This window comes from Gorilla gorilla, chromosome 9 (assembly GCF_029281585.2).
Source record: "Gorilla gorilla gorilla isolate KB3781 chromosome 9, NHGRI_mGorGor1-v2.1_pri, whole genome shotgun sequence".
Taxonomy (NCBI): domain Eukaryota; kingdom Metazoa; phylum Chordata; class Mammalia; order Primates; family Hominidae; genus Gorilla; species Gorilla gorilla.
Genome location: NC_073233.2, coordinates 120,110,621 through 120,130,882, shown reverse-complemented (window position 1 = coordinate 120,130,882; position 20,262 = coordinate 120,110,621). Strand labels below are relative to the sequence as shown.

At 40.7% G+C, this 20,262-nt stretch overlaps 1 protein-coding gene and 2 pseudogenes across 3 annotated transcripts in view; all 3 read right to left on the bottom strand.

Annotated features, from left to right (window-relative positions):
• Positions 1 to 62: 62 nt before the first annotated feature.
• The window catches only part of BCO2 (beta-carotene oxygenase 2), a 50,006-nt gene continuing 29,806 nt past the window's right edge, over positions 63 to 20,262 (bottom strand). For 2 of the 3 annotated variants that reach the window (XM_031016058.3, XM_031016061.3), the window contains exons 9-12: positions 12,082 to 12,219; positions 10,999 to 11,181; positions 9,626 to 9,736; positions 7,214 to 8,180 (exon numbers count right to left, since the gene is read on the bottom strand). In XM_031016058.3, the coding sequence (XP_030871918.1) occupies positions 8,067 to 8,180; positions 9,626 to 9,736; positions 10,999 to 11,181; positions 12,082 to 12,219 (546 nt within the window). In that variant the 3' untranslated portion in view covers positions 7,214 to 8,066. Of the gene's footprint in view, positions 2,001 to 7,213; positions 8,181 to 9,625; positions 9,737 to 10,998; positions 11,182 to 12,081; positions 12,220 to 20,262 lie in introns of those variants that run through there. The other variant, XM_031016059.3, reaches the window with a different exon arrangement.
• LOC101141954 (small ribosomal subunit protein eS12-like) lies at positions 7,220 to 7,614 on the bottom strand (annotated as a pseudogene).
• Positions 16,448 to 18,169, bottom strand: LOC115936201 (alpha-ketoglutarate dehydrogenase component 4-like; annotated as a pseudogene).

Below are 20,262 nucleotides of genomic sequence, written 5' to 3'. Positions count from 1 at the left end.
ACCTGGGCAATAGAGCAAGACCCTCGTTTCTTTTTTTCTTTTTTCTTTTTTTTTTTAATTATTATTATACTTTAAGTTCTAGGGTACATGTGCACAACGTGCAGGTTTGTTACATAGGTATACATGTGTTATGTTGGTTTGCTGCACCCATCAACTCGTCATTTACATTAGGTATTTCTCCTAATGCTATCCCTCCCCCAGCCCCCTACTCCCTGACAGGCACCGGTGTGTGATGTTCCTCACCCTGTGTCCATGTGTTCTCATTGTTTGATTCCCACCTATGGGTGAGAACATGCAGTGTTTGGTTTTCTGTCCTTGTGATAGTTTGCTGAGAATGATGGTTTCCAGCTTCATCCATGTCCCTGCAAAGGACATGAATTCATCGTTTTTATGGCTGCGTAGTAGTCCATGGTGTACATGTGCCACATTTTCTTAATCCAGTCTATCATTGATGGACATTTGGATTGGTTCCAAGTCTTTGCAATTGTGAATAGTGCCACAATAAACATACAGGTGCATGTGTCTTTATAGTAGCATGATTTATAATCCTTTGGGTATATACCCAGTAATGGGATGGCTGGGTCAAATGATATTTCTAGTTCTAGATCCTTGAGGAATCGTCACACTGTCTTCCACAATGGTTGAACTCATTTACACTCCCACCAACAGTGTAAGAGCATTCCTATTTCTCCACATCCTCTCCAACATCTGTTGTTTCCCGACTTTTTAATGATCGCCATTCTAACTGGTGTGAAATGGTATCTCATTGTGGTTTTGACTGGCATTTCTCTGATGGCCAGTGATGATGAGCATTTTTTCATGTGTCTGTTGGCTGCAGAAATGTCTTCTTTTGAGAAGTGTCTGTTCATATGCTTTGCCCACTTTTTGATGGGGTTGTTTGATTTTTTTTCTTATAAATTTGTTTAAGTTCTTTGTAGATTCTGGATATTAGCCCTTTGTCAGATGGGTAGATTGCAAAAATTTTCTCCCATTCTGTAGGTTGCCTGTTCACTCTGATGGTAGATTCTTTTGCCGTACAGAAGCTCTTTAGTTTAATTAGATCCCATTTGTCTATTTTGGCTTTTGTTGCCATTGCTTTTGGTGTTGTAGTCATGAAGTCCTTGCCCATGCCTATGTCCTGAATGGCATTGCCTAGGCTTTCTTCTAGGGTTTTTATGGTTTTCGGTCTGATATTTAAGTCTTTAATCCATCTTGAGTTAATTTTTGTGTAAGGTGTAAGGAAGGGATCCAGTTTCAGCTTTCTACATATGGCTAGCCAGTTTTCCCAGCACCATTTATTTAATAGGGAATCCTTTCCCCATTTCTTGTTTTTATCAGGTTTGTCTAAGATCAGATGGTTGTAGATGTGTGGTGTTATTTCTGAGGCCTCTGTTGTGTTCCGTTGGTGTATATATCTGTTTTGGTACCCATACCATGCTGTTTTTGTTACTGTAGCCTTGTAGTATAGTTTGAAGTCAGGTAGAGTGATGCCTCCAGCTTTGTTCTTTTTGCTTAGGATTAATACGGTTTCTTTAAAAAAAATTTTTAAAGAGCAAGAATTTGAGAGCACAAATAGGACCACGTGACAACAGTCCTTTGGACTGTTGTGTAATGATTCTTACTAAGGGAAATTCTAAAGCCATTCTTATCCACAAGCATGTATGGACCCATTTATTACTCTGGGTTGGCATAGTGTGAATACAGACACCCCTAAACACATATTAGCAATTCTTCTGCCAGTGTAGACACATTGAGAGTGAAAGGATCTTGTTTCCTCACATCTACTCACAAGAGTAACCAAACTACACACAGTTCCCAGAATCATGTCACCTCTTGCTTCCATTCACTCTTTCACTAAATATTTATTGGGCATCTACTATGTGGCTGGCATTGTTCCAGGTACTGGAGAGGACAGCTCCACTCTATATGAGAAAAATCATCACTGTATATGATGAAAAGCAGGGCAAGTCACTGATTAATAACAGACTTGGAAAAGTTTCCTGTAAAAAGAAAGATAAAATCATGGGGGCGATAGAAATAAGCTCAAATGGTGATTTCCCTCAAATATCTCCTATTTACAGCTATATATTCTGTTTGTTCTGCATTAAACTACTAACAGGTTATTTAGCAAACACTCTCCATACATTTTCAGATGTTTGTCTCATCTACCCCATTGTACTGTAAAGAAAAAACTTCAAATAACATTTAGAGATTTTCGAGATAGAGACTGTTTAGTTCAATACTTTCACTTTACAGATAAGAAAATACAGCCACAGATAAGTGAATTACTATTGCGAGATCACTCAGAACAGAAACATTATTTCCCAGGTATGGACTGCCTCAGTGATAAATACTCTCTAACAGTCAGTGGTTACACAAATAGTTGCTCATTCCAAAACCAGCTTAAATAATCAAAATAAAGTGAAAGAGTAAGAGAAATTTCTGCAAAATTATTTTTATTAATAATACTTGTTTGTTTTAGTAAAATATTTCACTGCATTTGCAAAGTTGAAGTTTAACCTGTTTGGAAATAGGATTGTTGCACACATATTGAGATGAGGTGTTTAGGATGGGACCTAATCCAACATGACTAATGTTCTTGTAGAAAGGGGAAACTTGGACTCAAAAACTGACACATACAGAGGGAAGATCATGTGAAGACACAGACAACACCATCTCCAAGCCCAGGAGAGGGAACTGGAACAGATCTTTCTCCAAAGCCCTCAGAAGGAAAAAAACAACTTTGATTTCAGACTTCTAGCTTCCAGAATTGTGAGACAATTCATTTCTGTTAAGACCTCTGTGGCACTTTGTTATGGCAGCCCTAGCAGACTAACACACTAACCAATAAGCAAATAACATTCCTCTTAACTTAGCTTTCAGTGCTTTGAGATCAACAGCCATTTAGGTATAGTTCTCCCTTCACTCTTGCAACATTTACTGGCTTGTACTTGGCTGCGTTGTCTCAGAAGGCTAGCTTCTACTAAAAGATCCCATAAGGGCCCCTGGCCAGCCTTCCTGCCTCAACTCCCCTGCTGTCTCCAGGGGCAGGTGGCAGGCATGGGTACCTGCATTTCACTGGAGTGGGTTCTTGGATCTCTGAGGGGAAGGAACAGCAGAAGAGGCCCTTCTTCCTCACCCAAGATGCAGGTGGTTGGGGCCAGGAGTTTGGACCCTCCAGGTCTTGGGGGAATAGCTGGGTAATACCTGGTGTCTGAGTGATTCTCTGCAGACCCTTCCCCTCCTCAAGGACCACCCATCCTCCTTTCAGCCCCCTTTATGGGGGCCAGGCAGCTCTGGAGCCAGCCACAGAGTCTCTTACAGAAGCAAGGCCTGGAGTGGCCTGCACCAAGAAGCAGGGTCAGGGTTCGTGTGCTCCTCCTCCTGCCACAGGGGCCGCACATCCCATTGCCCCACTTCTGCTTTCTGTCTCCCTCTGTCTAGCTTCTAGGGTAGGAGCAGGCCCCACCTAGGGCTGCAGGCAGTCTGGCCTGTGCCAGCACGGGCTCCTGTGCCCACCAGCCTCACAGGTGCTGTGCTTTGTGCTCTTGGCTGCTGTGCTGGGACAGAATGGGATGCCAGGAAGAGAAGAAGAAGAAAGGGGGTGCAGTCTGAGGCCACCACCCTCCTTCCTATCTAAGGGAGGGCTGAAGACAAGGGGCTGGCATTCAGTGGGTAACAGAAAGGAGAGGCCCCTTGAAGCTGCTCAGTCAAAGGGCCCCTGTCCCTCCTTTTGCTCTCCCCAGGACTAAAGACCTGAAGGGGCTGGGTGTGGGGCTGGCTTTTGGAGTGTCAAGGTGAATATGTGGGAGCAGAGATCATGAATAACTCAGGGCAGTGAATGGCGCACCAAGGGCAGGGCTGTGTGTGGGAGGCTGCGGCCAAAATTGCCTCAGCTCCTCCCCCTCAGGCTGGGAGGACAGCACAGGCTGGGGGCTGGGGGTGGAGGGTCTCAGCTCTGCTGCCCCCACCCCAGTACTAGCCTAGCTTCCCAAGCTGGGGCTTAGAGGATAGTTGGCTTCCTGCCTCTCTCCTCTAAAACAGCAAGTCTGGGAAATCCTGGGGCGAGTGGAGTCAACCCACACCCCAGTTGCTGGCAGAGACTGAGACTAAAGCATCACTTAATAAATACCCCCAACCCCCCCCCCCAAAAAAAAGATCCCATACGGTACTCCAATGGACATATACTGGAAAGGTAGGCCCCATATCTATCACCTTCCGGTCCTCATTCACTTATTAAGTTTAAAAAAAAAGTGTTTATTTAACATCTAATGAATGCCAAGTGCACTGCTAAGTGCCAGGGGCGCAGTATGAGTAATAAACACGTTTCCTGTCCTCATACAGTTCAAGCTAGTGAGGGAGCTAAACACAGAAATAAATCATGACAAACTGAAAAAAAAAAAAAAAAACACTAATTCTCCCTCGGGAAGTAAAAGAAGGCTTCAAAGAAGAGATGACTTTTGAGCTGGATTTTAAGATTCACCAGGTAGATAAGGGAATTCCAGGAAGAGAATGTAAGCAAAGGAAATGTGGAAAAGTACAGCTTGTTTACTGCATATTGATGAGCTCTTGGCTACAATGGGGAGATAGGTGAGAGGTAAGATTGGAAACATTGATTGGGGACCAAATTATTGAAAAGCCTTGAATGTCATTTAAGTATAAAGGAAAGGAGGTTTCACCCCCTTATCTCCCTTCTAGCTCCCCACAAAAAGGGAATTTTCATCTGCTTAAATCACATTTCCAGGCACTGGTTGGGCCTTGTTGACTCACAGGCAGGCCTACAATGTGTTAAAAGTACCACACATGGTGTTGCTTACTCTCCAGAGCTATGCTCAGAGGAAAAAAAAAAAATCAAGCCAAAGCTCTCCCCTACTCCCACCCTGCCCCAAGGAGGCCTAGCTGGCTGGTTCATATGTTTTTCTACTGCTTGCCTCCTATGGAGGACCCAACCTGCCCATTTGCCTCTTCCTTTTCCCCTCAATTGTGCACCACTTACTCCCTTTCCTTGAATCCTCAAACACTGGCTAGTGGTAAGAGTTGGGCTTAGGCAGAGGAAGAGGCCCAGCCTATGCTTTGGGCCTTGGTCATATGCTCACTCAATTTTACCAGAACTTTCTCCCTTGGATTACCAGGCATATGTGCCTAGATTATAACATGCCACTGATCCTTTTTTGTGTTCTCCTTCAAGAAACAGAGAGCAGAGCAGAGCCAAGGCAGAATTCAGGTATCCTTAGGTCAAAATCTTATGATTATACTGCTATCCTTCATATGTCTGAACTTCATTCCCTGTGTATTAAGATAGAGATTTATAAACAGAGGAAAGATGTGACAGATCTATGGACTTGCCAGAGGTCATCCAGAGTCTCCTTCACCCTTCAGATCTAGGAAGATCAATCAAATCTCCATGTTTTGTCTGAGGAAGTACAATGAATGCCTTTTCAGGGACTTCTGTGAAAGGAAACACGGGGGGACTTACACTCTCATGGTTACCTGAGGCTCTTTGCTCCTGCCTCTGCTGTATTAGTTCTGTTTAGGCATCTTCTTGCCATTCTAAACCTGCTGCTGTGTTCTGCATCTCACAAACCCAGACATGGAACTCAGCCCTTTTACTTTATTGCCATAGTGCAAAGCTCCACTCATGGCATTTGCATGTATGGAACACATTACTAAAGAAGATGGGGTCTGTGAAGTTTGAAGTGACTCTTAAGGAAAATTAGACAGGAAACTATGTTAGTCCAGGACGGTGCAGAGAGCCTAACCATGAGTTCACAGGTGCCACATATTGTATGTCTGGGGGTCTTCTCCAGAGCATTCACCATGTAGAAGGAGCATAAACAGTTTAACTGGTCCTGGAATGGAGTTCAGTGGAAGGAAGGGAGTGTAACTGAAGGAAAAGGGAACAAGGGATTTTGGGGGTGTTGGCAAGAGTGTCGTTTAAGTGACAGACCTTGCCTGCCTACGGCTGTTCGTAAGAACAGGCAGGGTTTAGAAATGTGAAGATTATATGGTCTCTAGTGCCACCTGCTGTCCAATTAAATGAAGCACTACTGGCTTGTCATCCATCCGTGAGAACTATACACGTAGAGATTAGAATAAATGCCTGATTTCAGTGATGTTCCTCAAAATAAGCTCCCAAAGCCGAGCTGAGGGTGGGGTGGGGGTAGTGGGTGGTCCATAGGAGGGTTGTGCAATTGCAGTAGCATCTGCTGTGGACAGCAGAGAAAAAAACAGTTTAGAAGAAGCCTCCATGCAGGATATAGCCAGCTTCCTGTCTTCTGAGTACCTTAGGACCAATGGTAACAGGCAGACTGTGATGGAAAGAACAAGGTGCTTTTCAGATTTATATTCAAAGTCTACTATCTATGATCATTTGTATTTCTTCTCCTAGGACCTCTGTCATCCACCTATCCGATGATGGTAATTGACAGAGCAGGAGCATCTTTATTTTGGACAAACCGCCACTTTAAGTTCCAGCTCCCTTTCTAGCCTCATGCATTTCAAGGAAATCACTTCTCTTCTAACTACAAGCAAACAGAAAAAGCAGACAGTAAAACACAAATAAAACAGCACGGGCACAGAGGGAAGTAGGGGGAAAGTCTCTTGGGTAACTGCCAAATTTCACCCTCATATAATGGGCCCCAGTGAAACAGTGGGCCTTAATAAGGACATTCCTCTCCCTTCAGGTGCACTAAGATAGGGAAGCTAAAAGCAGACTTTGGGGGGTATGCCTGCAGCTGTGAAAAAATATGTATGGGAACAAACACACAACTCTCCCTCCCAAATAAACACAACAAAGAAACACAGAAGCAGTCCAAGCCTCTAATAAACTCTCCCACCCTGAATCCTTAAAAACTCTTAGTCTGTAAAAAAGTGTGCCTCTAATCTAACTCAGCCAAAAGGCTCCTCTCGGGTTTGTTTTTTCTAAAATAAACCTGTCTTAACTGGCAAGCCACCTTTCATGTTTCTTTCCTCTTTCTTTAATTCTTGCAGTAATGACCAAAATACATGAATTTTTCTTTCGTGTATTCTTATTATTACCTAGAGGAAGATATATCCAATAAATGAAATTTAAAACCCTCTTCAAAAGATTGTATCAATACTTTCTTAATTATTTCAAGTAAAAGCCCTAAAAAATATATATATATAACCATAGTTATATTATGAATTCTGCTTTGTGGTGTTTTTTCTTAAGAAACATGAGTGCCAAAGTTTTATTTGTTCATTTCTTACATTTGAAATACTCTTCGATGACATCCTTGACTTAAGATTCTTTGACCTAGTCCTTAACTACTGCACAACTGTAGCCAACCACTTTTCGGGGGTTTCCCTCTCAGTTTTACAGAGGCCTACCCATTCCCCTGGTTTCTTGTTGTCATCAACCTTAATTAGGGTGAGTTGGTGTTCAGCACCATGGGACTCCACCAACTTGACATACATAGGCTCATTGCAGTTGGGTGCAGGCAGACAAAAGTGGGCTTGGTGCTTGTCTAACGCTTTGGCAGCTTCACAAATTGCACATGCTAGGCCATGATGAGTGAGGGCAGTCTTCCGCACCTCTTATAAAGTAGTGTTAATGGCCATGACACCTCCAGCAGCAATGCCTCCATTGGTCATGATGGTGTATTAAGGGTAAAACTGAAGCTTGTATGCACTCGAGCCTCTGCCATGGCGTGACTTGGCAGTGGCAAGGAAATAGTGAATTCTGTTTTTAACAGAAATTTTTAAACTAAATGTCTATTTGGGACATTGGTTTGGGAGGTACGGTGCCCTTTATGCTCTGTCTTTTGTATAGAGTACATTCTTTGTTTTTTCTTTTTATTTTTATTTTAGATTCTGGGGTACATGTGCAGGCTTGTTACATGAGTATATTGTGTGCTGCTGAGGTTTGGACTTCTAACGAACCCATCACCCAAATAGGGAACATAGTATTCAATAGGTAGCTTTTTAACCCCTGCCCCTCTTCCTCCTTGCCCCCTTTTTGAAGTCCTCAGTGTTTATTTCTCCAGTCTTTATGTCCAAGTGCACACTTATTTTAAACCTAGTTTCCAGACCTTGTGGTTGTCCCATCAGATGGGTATGAAGGTACCATGGAACCCATAAGGCATCTGCACAGGTACCTCTGCTCGGCCCAGCTCTTCAAAGTTCTTGGCATCCAAAACTAGGAGAAAATTGTTTTCATTCTAGAAAAGAAAAGACAATATTGAAAATTATCTTTTTTTCATCAAAAATTTGCCTGTCTCCTCCACTAAGCTGTAAAATTCCTAATGGAGAGAACATGTTGGTCAGGCACAGTGGCTCACACCTGTAATCCTAGCACTTTGGGAGGCCGAGGTGGGTGGATTGCTTGAGATCATGGTTGAAGACCAGCCTCGGCAACATGGCAAAACCCCATCTCTATAAAAAATACAAAAATTAACCAGGCGTGGTGGTGCACAGCTGTAGTACCAGCTACTCAGAGGCTGAGGCAGGAGGATCGCTTGAGCCTGGGAGGCAGAGGTTGCAGTGGGCTGAGATTGTGCCACTGCACTCCAACCTGGGTGACGGAGCGAGACCCTGTCTTTAAAAAAAAAAGAAAAGAAAAGAAAAGAAAAGAGAGAGAGAGAGAGAAAGAGCAAGACCATGTCTTACACATCTTCATATCTCTCCCCAGAACCTAGCACAGTGCCTCACCTATACACTCACAAATTGTTTCCTCAGTTGCTGAACTGGACTGGAAAGGATATCATGGCTAAAGAAGTTCATACCTACAGCAAAGAAATTAAGTTGTTTCTATCAATCACCTTCACAGAATTTCTTTGAATTTAATATTTTTGCTTGCGCCTTTCCAATCTTCTAAAAGACAGAAACTCTTTCTTCCAAGTTAGAAATGCCTCCATTTTGTGTTACTTTGGAGCAGTTCAAAGGCCAGCATTGCAAGGCAGATTGAGATCTGCCAAATCTAATTCCAGGAATGGCAAGTGCATGGCATGAGGACAAAGTCCTCCTAAAGCCCATGGCAGATATCGCTAATTGATCACAGCCTTTCTTACTGAACCCTTAAAAGGCCTCAGAGCCCTGCACCCCAGGCAGCCACTAATAATTAATCAAAGTTGATACTCAAAGTGAACCTATTTGCCATAAGATTGCCCTAGACAAGAAGTCAGATAGTGCATAGTGTTATTGGGACACTGGACCAGGACTGATGACATTGGACTTGGAGGTCAGTTCATTGAAATTGGCAGCACACATGATGATATAAACATTAGACTGGAAGTCAAAAGACTTGGATTTAAATACTGGCTTTACCACCAGGAGATCTGATGCAAGTCTACTTCAACTTCTTTACTTTACAAATTCCACATGTATAAAATGGTATCCCACAAAGTTGTTTTGATAACTAAATATGTGTAAGTAGTTCGTAAATAACAAATTCCTTTGCAAATACAAATTGTTATTATGGTCTTCCAAACAGAACTTTAAAACAATAAAATATGGATTGAGATAAAAGGGTATGTAAATAATAAGGAGGGGAAGAGAAGGGAAAAGGAATCAAAGTAAACTATCGACAGATGAGTGTGCATCCTTGATTTATCAGATGACTCAGTGCTACTTTTCTTTCTGACTGGTGATAGGGAAATATATTTACCTGGTTGGGAGTGATCACCACAGAAAGAATAACCCCACCATCTTCTTCATTGGTTCCTGGTGCTGGAACAAAAACAGGTTCTGAGGGATAAAAGCCATCTTCTCTCCAAACCTGCAAGTCCCAAAAAAAGCATTTGATAAAAGGCAAGTAGTAAGTAGGGAGCTTTCTATGGCTTTTGTCACTCCAAGCATGAATTTGGCTGTGATGTAGTTTGGATGTGTGTCCCCTCCAAAGCTCATGCTGAAGTGCTGAGCCCAGTGCTGAAGGTGGGGCCTACTGGGAAGTGCTGGGTGATGGGGGCCACTGCCTCATGAATAGCTTAGCACCATCCCCTTGGTGATAAGTGAGCTCTCGCTCTATTAGTTCGTCTGAGAGGTAGTTGTTTTAAAGGAGCATGGCACCTCCTCCTCTCTGTGTTGCTCCTACTCTCTCACCATGTGACATGAGGCTCCCTCTTTGCCTTCTGCCATGATTCTAAGCTTTCTGAGGCCTCATCAGAAGCTGAGCAGATGCTGGTACCATGCTGGTACATCCCACAGAACTATGAGCCAAATAAGCCTCTTTTCTTTCTCCTTTTTTTTTTTTTTTTGTTTTGTTTTGTTTTGTTTTTTGAGACGGAATCTCGCACTGTTGCCAGGCTGGAGTGCAGTGGCGCAATTTCAGCTCACTGCAACCTCTACCTCCCAGGTTCAAGTGATTCTCCTGGCTCAGCCTCCCAATTAGCTGGGATTACAGGCATGTGCCACCACGCCCAGCTAATTTTTGTATTTTTAGTAGAGACAGGGTTTCACCGTGTTGGCCAGGATGGTCTTGATCTCCTGACCTTGTGATCCATCCCCCTCCACCTCCCAAAGTGCTGAGATGACAGGTGTGAGCCACCACACCCGGCCTAAACCTCTTTTCTTTATAAATTATCCAGCCTCGGGGATTTCTTTATAACAACACAGAACAGACTAACACAGGCTGTCAATAGAATATTCCAAAAGTAAAAGAATCAGGCCTACTGAGTTGAATATGGGAGAAAGAGAGGGAGTCTTTGCAGTCCCAGATTCCATCACCATCAAACACAATTTGTGTAACTATAATTTGCCATCAACTTTAAATATAGGTGTCCCAACAACCCTAACCCCACAATTGCTCCCAAAATAACATCAAAATCAAACATAGAATTATTTTGCTGGGCCTGGGGTCAATTTGGATTCCCTAGAAGGAAGGAACATACCCCTAACTTAGATGATTTCATAGTTCTCAAAGAAAATGGCTCAGCTGCTTAAATACTGAAGAATCTTAAGAGCTACTTTAAATAAAACAAACTAATTCAAAGGGAAGAACGGGTCTCTGAAAAGTTCAAAAAAGAAAGAGTTTTTCATCACCTTCAGTGTCTTATTCACCACATCAACCTTGATCAGAGAATCCCCCACTAAATGCCGAAAGCCACAGCCATAAAAGAAATGATACTTTTTGCCACTGAATCGATCATAGTAGATCTGAGGAAATTCAATGCCTCCTTCCTTTTCTAGGTCCTCCTGATGTAGATTTTCATGAGAGCACCAGATCTAAAAGAGATTTCAAAAGGATTTGTAGTGGTTGCTTAATTCTTATTTTCCTCTTATGTAGGTCAGTGAGGAGCCTCATACCCTATAAAGGTTTGTGACAGGGCTTGGGAACTGAGGTTCTATGTCATTTTTTAATATTGTTCCTCTTTCCATCATATGTGTGGATGCATAATGATTATCAAGTTTTATTAATAAGCTATCAAATGACATAGGAGGTGGAGATATGCTTTTTATTCTTCTAAAGCTAAGGCATTGACAGCTACACAATGATAGGCCTGTGCTAAGCACATATTATCTAAAAGGTGGGGATTGCGGCTGGACGCGGTGGCTCAAGCCTGTAATCCCAGCACTTTGGGAGGCTAAAGCGGGCGGATTACCTGAGGTCAGGAGTTCGAGACTAGCCTGGCCAACATGGCAAAACCCCATCTCAACTAAAAATACAAATACATTAGCTGGGCGTGGTGACAGGTGCCTGTAATCCCAGCTACTCGAGAGGCTGAGGCAGGAGAATTGCTTGAACCCAGGAGGCAGAGGCTGCAGTGAGCCGAGATGGCACCACTACACTCCAGTCTGGGCGCCAGAGCGAGACTCCATCTCAAAAAATAAAAATAAATAAAAAATAAAAGGTGGGGATTGCTAATGCCAAGCTCAAATGAATAGACATTCCACAACCATTAGACAGTTCCATATCTCTGTTTCAAAGCACAGGAAGGATAGATAAACACTGTGTTCATTCCCACTGTTTCTGCAATTCTTGTGCAAGCGATGTTACATGACCTTACCCTGCTCGGATGAATGTTATAAAAGTTATTGGGTACCAAACATTTTGGAAAACAGCTAAAGAATAAAGTAACACCATTAAAGTTCAAAGTCTCAGTCCAATATCTGTTCATAGCATACCGTTCCATCAGCCTGTTTCACAGCACTGGCTGAAGTATAGGACAATGGACTCAGGTTGTCTCCCTCAGGGGCATTCAAACTGACATTTAAAGGCAAAACAAACCTTCGAGGGAAAGATTTGGCTGCTGAATTATGGACCTGTTTGGGAAGAAGAAAGCAATGAAAATTGTCATTCATATGGTAACATTATGTCCCAATAATTTAGATCCAGTCAACATCATTGGCATTCCTAAATATTTAAATAAATGATAATTTCCATTCATTCATCTACTTAATATTTGTTGAGTACCTACTATAGCCCAAGCAGTTTTAGACACTGGAGATACAGTCACGAATAAAGCAAAGTCTTTGGCCTCATATAATTTATATTCTAGTGAAGGAATGATAATAAAGAAATTTAAAAATTATAAAATATTTGTGGCCAGGTGCGGTGGCTCATTCCTGTAATCCCAGTACTTTGGGAGGCCAAGGCAGGCGGATCACCTGAGGTCTAGAGTTCAAGACCAGCCTGACCAACATGGAGAAACCCTGTCTTTACTAAAAATACAAAATTAGCCGGGCATGGTGGCGCATGCCTCTAATCCCAGCTACTCGGGAGGCTGGGGCAGGAGAATCGCTTGAACCTGGAAGGTGGAGGTTGCGGTGAGCCGAGATCATGCCATTGCACTCCAGCCTGGGCAACAAGAGTGAAACTCCGTCACAAAAAAAAAAAAAAGTGTTATTTAATTAGCATCAAATAAACAAATGATTATATAACAAAGAGTAAGAAACTAGAGAGTAACAAAGGGTGCTTTCCTTCTTCAGATTTGATCAGGTAGACCTCTGTGTGGAAAAGGATCAACTTAGTAGGCCTGGGTTGCTCAAACCCTGCACTATTTCAAGAAAGACTTGTTTTCATGACTGACCTTGGGCTGGTTGCTGGGAACTGAGCTCTTGGGATGTTCTGTCTAAGAGTGTTCTTGCATGTGCCAGTCCTTAAGTGACTCTGCAGTAGTTTGTCCAGATAGTTTATGCTAACAATGTGACTTATAATGAACACCTCCATTCCCTTGAGGATCTGGAACATCAGTAACTGAGGGTCATCATGTAGGGGTTTTATGCTTATATGATTCATCCTCAATAAAAACCCTGGACAAGCAGGCTTGGGTGTGTTTCCTTGGCAGACATTTTACACATATTGTCACTAGTTCCTGGAGGAATTAAGCATGTCCATTGTGACTCTACTGGGAAAGGACTCTTGGAAGCATGTACCTGGTTTCCTCTAGACTTCATCTCATGTGCCTTTTCCTTTTGCTTATTTTGCTTTGTATCCTTTTACTGTAATCATGAGTCATGAGTATGACTATATAGAGTCTTTTTAAAAATTTTTAATAAAGATGGGATCTCACTATGTTGCCCAGGCTTGTCTCGAACTCCTGGGCTCAAGCAGTCCTCCTGCCTTGGGCTCCCAAAGTGCTGGAATTACAGGCGTGAGCTACCTCACCTGACCTATTTTGAGTCTTATGAATCCTCCTAATGAATTATCAAACCTAGGGGTGATCCTGGGAACTCCCAACACAGCTTCTCCGTAGAGATGATGTTTAAGCAGGAGACCCAAATAAAGTAAGTGTGTTTTTCCTGACAGTAAGTGCTTTAAGCCCATTTTCCTCTCCTGAAATACTGTAGGATGGAGAACAAACTGCACCATTTCCTCCCATATACCTAGTCTATATGATCTCTGTAGCATGCAGAAATATTTTTAGTGAGTAAAGATTTAGTGCTATTCTTAAGATTCATAAAGAGTTATTAGCTTTTTTTTTAACAAAAGGTCACCATGGCTTCAGAAGTTACCAACTTTTTAAAAATGACTTTTAATTATATTTACAATTGTTTTCTCTTGCAAAACCATAGCTAACCCAAAAGACACTTCAAATAATGGTAGATTACATCATATGGATCAACTACCCCATTGAAAACAACTAGAAATTATGGACAAAATGTTTAAAACAGATGCCTGAAGGCATTGGTGAGCTAAAAAGACAGTGAAGAACAAAGGGGCCAGGTTTGGGATGAAAAGGAAACCCACAGAAACCAACTAGATACTGGGGCAAGTTTTCCCCTAACTACTTAAACATATGCTCAACATCATTAGTCATTAGGAAAATGCAAATCAAAACCACAATGAGATATCACTTCACACCCATTAGGATGGTTATTATTTTTTTAAAACCCAGAAAATAACAAATGTTGGTAAAAACGTGAAGAACTGGAACTCTTGTGCATTGCTGATGGTAGAAAAATGCTGTGACCACCGTAGAAAAACAGTTTGGTGGCTCCTCAAAAAGTTAAACACAGAATTACATGATCTAGCAATTCCACTTCTAGATATATACCTAAAAGAACTAAAAAAAGGAACTTGGATATTTGTATGCCAATGTTCATAGCAGCATTATTCATAATACTCCAAAGATGGAAACAACCCAAGTATCCATCAACAGATGAACAAATATAGTGTGTGTGTGTGTGTGTGTGTATACAATCGAATATTATTTAACCTTAAAAGGGAATGCAATTCTGATACATGCTACAACATAGATGAACTTTGAAAACACTATGCTAAGTGAAATAAGCCAGACACAAAAGGACAAGTATTGTATGATCCCACTTACATGAAGTACCTAAAATAGGCAAATTCATAGAAACAGAAAGTAGAATAGAGGTTACCAGGGACTGGAGGTGGGGGGAACAGGGAATTATTGTTTAATGGGTACAGAGTTTCTGTTTGAGATGATGAAAATGTTCTGGAAATGGATAGTGGTGATGTTGCACAACATTGTGAATTTACTTAATGCCACTGAATTGAACACCTAAAATGGTTAAAATGGTAAATTTAATGTTATATATATATACTTTCTACACCATAAAAAAAGAAATAATACAGAGATTTCCCATATATTCATCATCCTTTTTTGCCAGTGGGAATGTCTTGCATAATTATAATATAATATCACAACTGGGAAATTTACATTGATACAATCCACCAACCTTATTCTAGTTTAACATGCATTCGTGTGTGTGTGTGTGTGTGTGTGTGTGTGCGTGTATTTAGTTCTATGCTATTTTATCATGTGTAAATTCATGTACCCACCACCCCACTCAAGATACAGAACAGATCCATCACCACAAGGATCCTTCACGCTACTTTTTGATAAGGGTATAGCCATAGCAACTCGCTTACCCCTTAACCTTAAAGAGAAGGGCTTTTCAATAGTTTTAAGGGCTAGAGTGACAAAAGTTTGAATTTACGATTTTCCAAGAAGAGGAAGGCCTAGTAAACCTCTAGTCCTTTGGGTTGGGACCTCATAGGTCTGTACCCTATGAATAAGAATAAACAAGAAATAGTCCAGCTCTTGCATGGACTGAATCCTGCTTCAAATTATATAAGCAAGTGAAATTCTTCTCTAGAGGAAAATAACATCATCTTGTGTCTCAAAATATTTCCACAATTTTTAAAACACAATATTCTGCAAATGAAAGAAAATAACCAGCACATGAAAAGACAAGGCAACATGATTAAAAACCAAAATAAACAACAGATAACAGAAACAGAATCACAGAAGATTCAGATAATAGTCATCAGACTTTAACTATTCTAAATATGTTTAAGGAAATTATTTTAAACTGAGAATTGTGGTAGAGAACTATAAATTGGAAAAGAGAACCAAATCAATATTCCAGAACTGTAGATCTGCCTATAAGGAAATTTTCAAGCCTGGAAGGCTTTACTGTTGAATTATTCCAAATATTTAAGAAATAATATCAATCCTATACAATATCATCCAGAAAGAAGGAAAACAGAGAACAATTCCCAACTCATTGTATGAGACTAGAAAAAACACAAAACCAAAACCTAGTAAGAACATTATAGAAAATAAAAAAATTAAAGGGCAATTTTATTCATGAACATAGATACAAAGAATTCTAAACAAAATAGTAACAAAGCAAATCCTGCAATATATTTAAAAGCAAATAAAATGCGACCAATTGGAATTTACTTCAGGAATGGAAGGGTAGCTTAACATTCAAAAATCAATCAATGGCTGTTATGAACATTTTTTAAAGAATCAGTCAATGTACTTCACCATGTTCACAGAATAAAGGATAAACGTTATATGATTATCTCAATAGTGCAGAAAAAAAAACAGTTGATAAAGTCCAACATCCATTCATGACAAAAAATCTCAGTAAACTAGGAGTAAAAGGGAACTCTCCTAATCTAATAAAATGTATCTTTTTAAAAAGATGTCCACACAAAACCTGCTAACAAATATTTATAACAGCTTTATTCATAATTGCCAAGAATTGGAACCAACCAAGATGTCCTTCAATAAATGAATGAATACACAACTGTGGTACACATTGCAGCGACAAAAAGAAATGAGTTCTCAAGCCACAAAAGACACAGAGTAACCTTAAATGCATATTGCTAAGTGAAAAAAGTCAGTCTGAAAAGTCTACATACTGTATGATTCCAACTATGTGACATTCTGGAAAAGTCAAAACTACAGAAATAGTGAAAAGATCAGTGGTTTCCAGGGGCTGAGAGGAGGAAAGGGGAAGGGACGAATAGGTGGAGCACAGGGAGATTTTCAGGGCAGTGAACTATTCTGTACGATATTGGTAGATACATGACATTATGCATTTTTCAAAACCGGTAGAACTGTACAACACAGACCTAACCATCATGTAAAGTATGGACTTTAGTTAGTAATAATGTAACACTCCTACATTGATTCATCAGTTGTAACAAATGTACCATTAGCAGGAGAGGGAAATATGGAAACTCTCCATACTTTCTGCTTGATTTTTCTTTAAAAGTAAAATTGCTCTAAAAAACAGTCTATTTTTTTTTTTGGAAGTCCTTTATTGTAAAGGTAATTCTTTTGTCTGATGACAAACAGCAGCCACAGTGATTATTCTGGATCTCCACAATGGACAAATTCAATTTCTTCTTGAGACACAAGTTTACTTCTATATTTCTGAGGTAATGTTTTCATTACTTCTGCAGTGTCTGGTACATCCATAAATCCAGTAATTTACTTCCCTTAGAATGCTGGGAAATTGCAGAATCATGAGATGGTTGCCCTGCTGATCTCAAAGCTTCTGGTACATTGGGTTTAGGATTGTCTCTTCCAGCAGGGAAGCTTATTAATGGAGCATGTGGCTTGACTACCTGAACGACCCTGCTAGCAGATGCATCTTGCTGCCCATCATGACCCCTGAGAAGGGACAGTTTCTATTATATTTTTTTAATCTACAGCCACAGCATGCTTAATGGTAAAATGCTGCAAGCTTTGCCTCTCAGATTGGGAACAAGTTAAGGGTGCCATTATCATCACTTATATTCAACACTGTACTGAAGATCCAGTGAAATAAGACAAAAAAAAAAAAGCCAATATACAGCTTACATGTAGAGTTAGAAAACGAACTATCATTACTTGCATATGATATTATAGATGTAAAAATCTAAAAGAATCTATAATTATTAGAATTTGTAAGTGTAATTACTATATTAGTGAATATAAAATCAACAAACAAAAATCAATTGCCGGCCAGGTGCGGTGACTCATTCCTGTAATCCCAGCACTTTGGGAGGCCAAGGTGGGTGGATCACTTGAGGTCAGGAGTTCAAGACCAGCCTGGCCAACATGGTGAAACCCCATCTCTACCAAAAAAATATGAAAATTAGCCAGGAATGGTGGCACGTGCCTGTAGTCCCAGCTACTCGGGAAGCTGAGGTGGGAGGATTGCTTGAACCCAGGAGGCAGAGGTTGCAGTGAGCTGAGATCACACCACTGCACTCCAGCCTTGGTGACAGAGTGAGACTGTCACCCTGTCTCAAAAAAAAAATTGCTATATAGCAACACTAACATAAAATGAAAGCAAAAAATAAACAACATTTAAAATAATGTAAAAAAAAACCTAGGAATAAATCTAACAAAAGATGCAGAAAATCTGTAACCAGAAAACTATAAACATTGAAAGAAATTAAAGAAGTCTCAAATAAATGGAAAGATATATTGTGTTCACGTACTGGAAGACTCAACATTGTGTAAAGAGGTTAGTCCTCTCTCAAATTGATACATTGGTTCAGGGCAAATAGAATTAAAATGTGACCATATTTTTGTGTGGGGAACTAACAGCTGATTCTAAAATTTATACAAAAACGTGAAGGGCCAGGGATGGCCATGACACTCTTTTCAAAAGAAAAATATTAGGATAACTTGACACTAAACCTTAAGACTTTTTTAATGCAGTGCACAAGTAATCATAAGTAGAAACAATGGAACAGAATATACAGTCCAGAAACAGAATAATGCATATACAGATACTTGACTTCTCTAGAAGATAACATAGGATAATATTTTCATTACCTTGCCATGAGAAGATGTCTAAAACAAGATGTACAACATATAAGTCATAAAGGAAAAGACTGTATACTGGGCCATATTAAGTTAAGAATGTTTATTCATTAAAAGGCACTATTAGGATAATCTGATAAAGATAGCTAGAAAAATACCTATAGCAATTTTATATTTAATAATGAATTATTAAACATTTTTCAACACTACCTATTCAACTTCTATTCACTATCTTGCACTTCTATTCAACTCAAAGTCCTAGCTGGTACAGTAAGGCGAGAAAAAGAAATAAAGCCCTAAGTATTAGAAAGAAAGCTGTCATTATTTTCAGGTAACATGACTGTGCACATAGAAAATCCAAAATAATCTGTGGATCAACTATTTGAACTAATAAGTAAATTTAGCAAGATCTCTGCATATGAAGATAATATACAAAATCAATTGCATTTCTATAAAGAGCAACAAACAGAAAATGAAAGCTTAAAAGATACCATTTACAATAATTTCAAAACACACAAAAAGAAATGTAATATCTTTATACTGAAAACTATAACTTTACTGAGAGAAATTTTAAAAGACCCAAACAAATGGATGGATATTCCATGTTCATGGATTGGAAGACTCAATATTGTAAAGCTGTCAGTTATCTCCAAATTGATCTACAGTTGCAATATTGTATCAGGTTTTTTCCTTGCAAAAACTGACAAGTTGACATCAAATTTAAAAGTTTCTGCACAGCAAAGGAAACAATCAACAAAACGAAAAGGCGACCTGTGGGCTGGGGAAAAAAATTGCAACCACATATCTAATAAGGAATTAATACTCAAAATTTGTATATTTTTAAATTTTTTTGTAGAGATGAGGTCTTGCCATCTTGCCCAGGCTGATCTTGAACTGCTGGGCTCAAGCAATCCTCCCACCTTGGCCTCCCAAAGTGCTGGGATTACAGGCGTGAGCCACCACACCCGGCCTTAAAATTTATAAAGAACTCTTACAACTCAATACCAGAAAAACAAATAACCCAATTAAAAAATGGGAAAAGCCAGCCGCTGCCCCATCTGGGAAGTGAGGAGCGCCTCTGCCCGGCCGCCCACCGTCTGGGAACTGAGGAGCGCCTCTGCCCAGCTGCCGCCCCTGCCGCCCCAGGAGTGCCTCTGCCCAGCCGCCCACCCTCTGGCAAGTGAGGAGCGCCTCTGCCCGGCTGCTGCCCTGTCTGGGAAGTGAGGAGCGCCTCTGCACAGCTGCCGCCCAGTCTGGGAAGTGAGGAGCGCCTCTTCCTGGCCCCCGCATTGTCTGGGATGTGAGGAGCGCCTCTGCCCGGCCCCCGCCCTGTCTGAGAAGTGAGGAGCGCCTCTGCCCAGCTGCTGCCTGTCTGGGATGTGAGGAGCGCCTCTGCCTGGCCACTGTGCAACCTTCCAAGTGTGAAGTGACAGCCTTGTGTGTGATCTTTTCTGTCTTCCCCAAGTTTGCATTTTTAATATTAAAGTTTACTTTTTAATTAAAAGTTAAAAATAAATAAATTAATTAATTAAAAATAAAAAATGGGCAATGGACCTGAACAGTCATTTCTCCAAAAATAGAGGCCAGGTGTGGTAGTTCACACTTGTAATCCCAGCACTTTGGGAGGCTGAGGCAGGAGGATCACTTGAGCCCAGAAGTTTGAGAAAAGCCTTGGCAACATAACAAGGCCCCTGTCTCTACAAAAAAGTTTTAAAAATATTAGCTGAGTGTGGTGCCATTCACCTGTAATCCCAGCTATTTGGGAGGCTGAGGCAGGAGG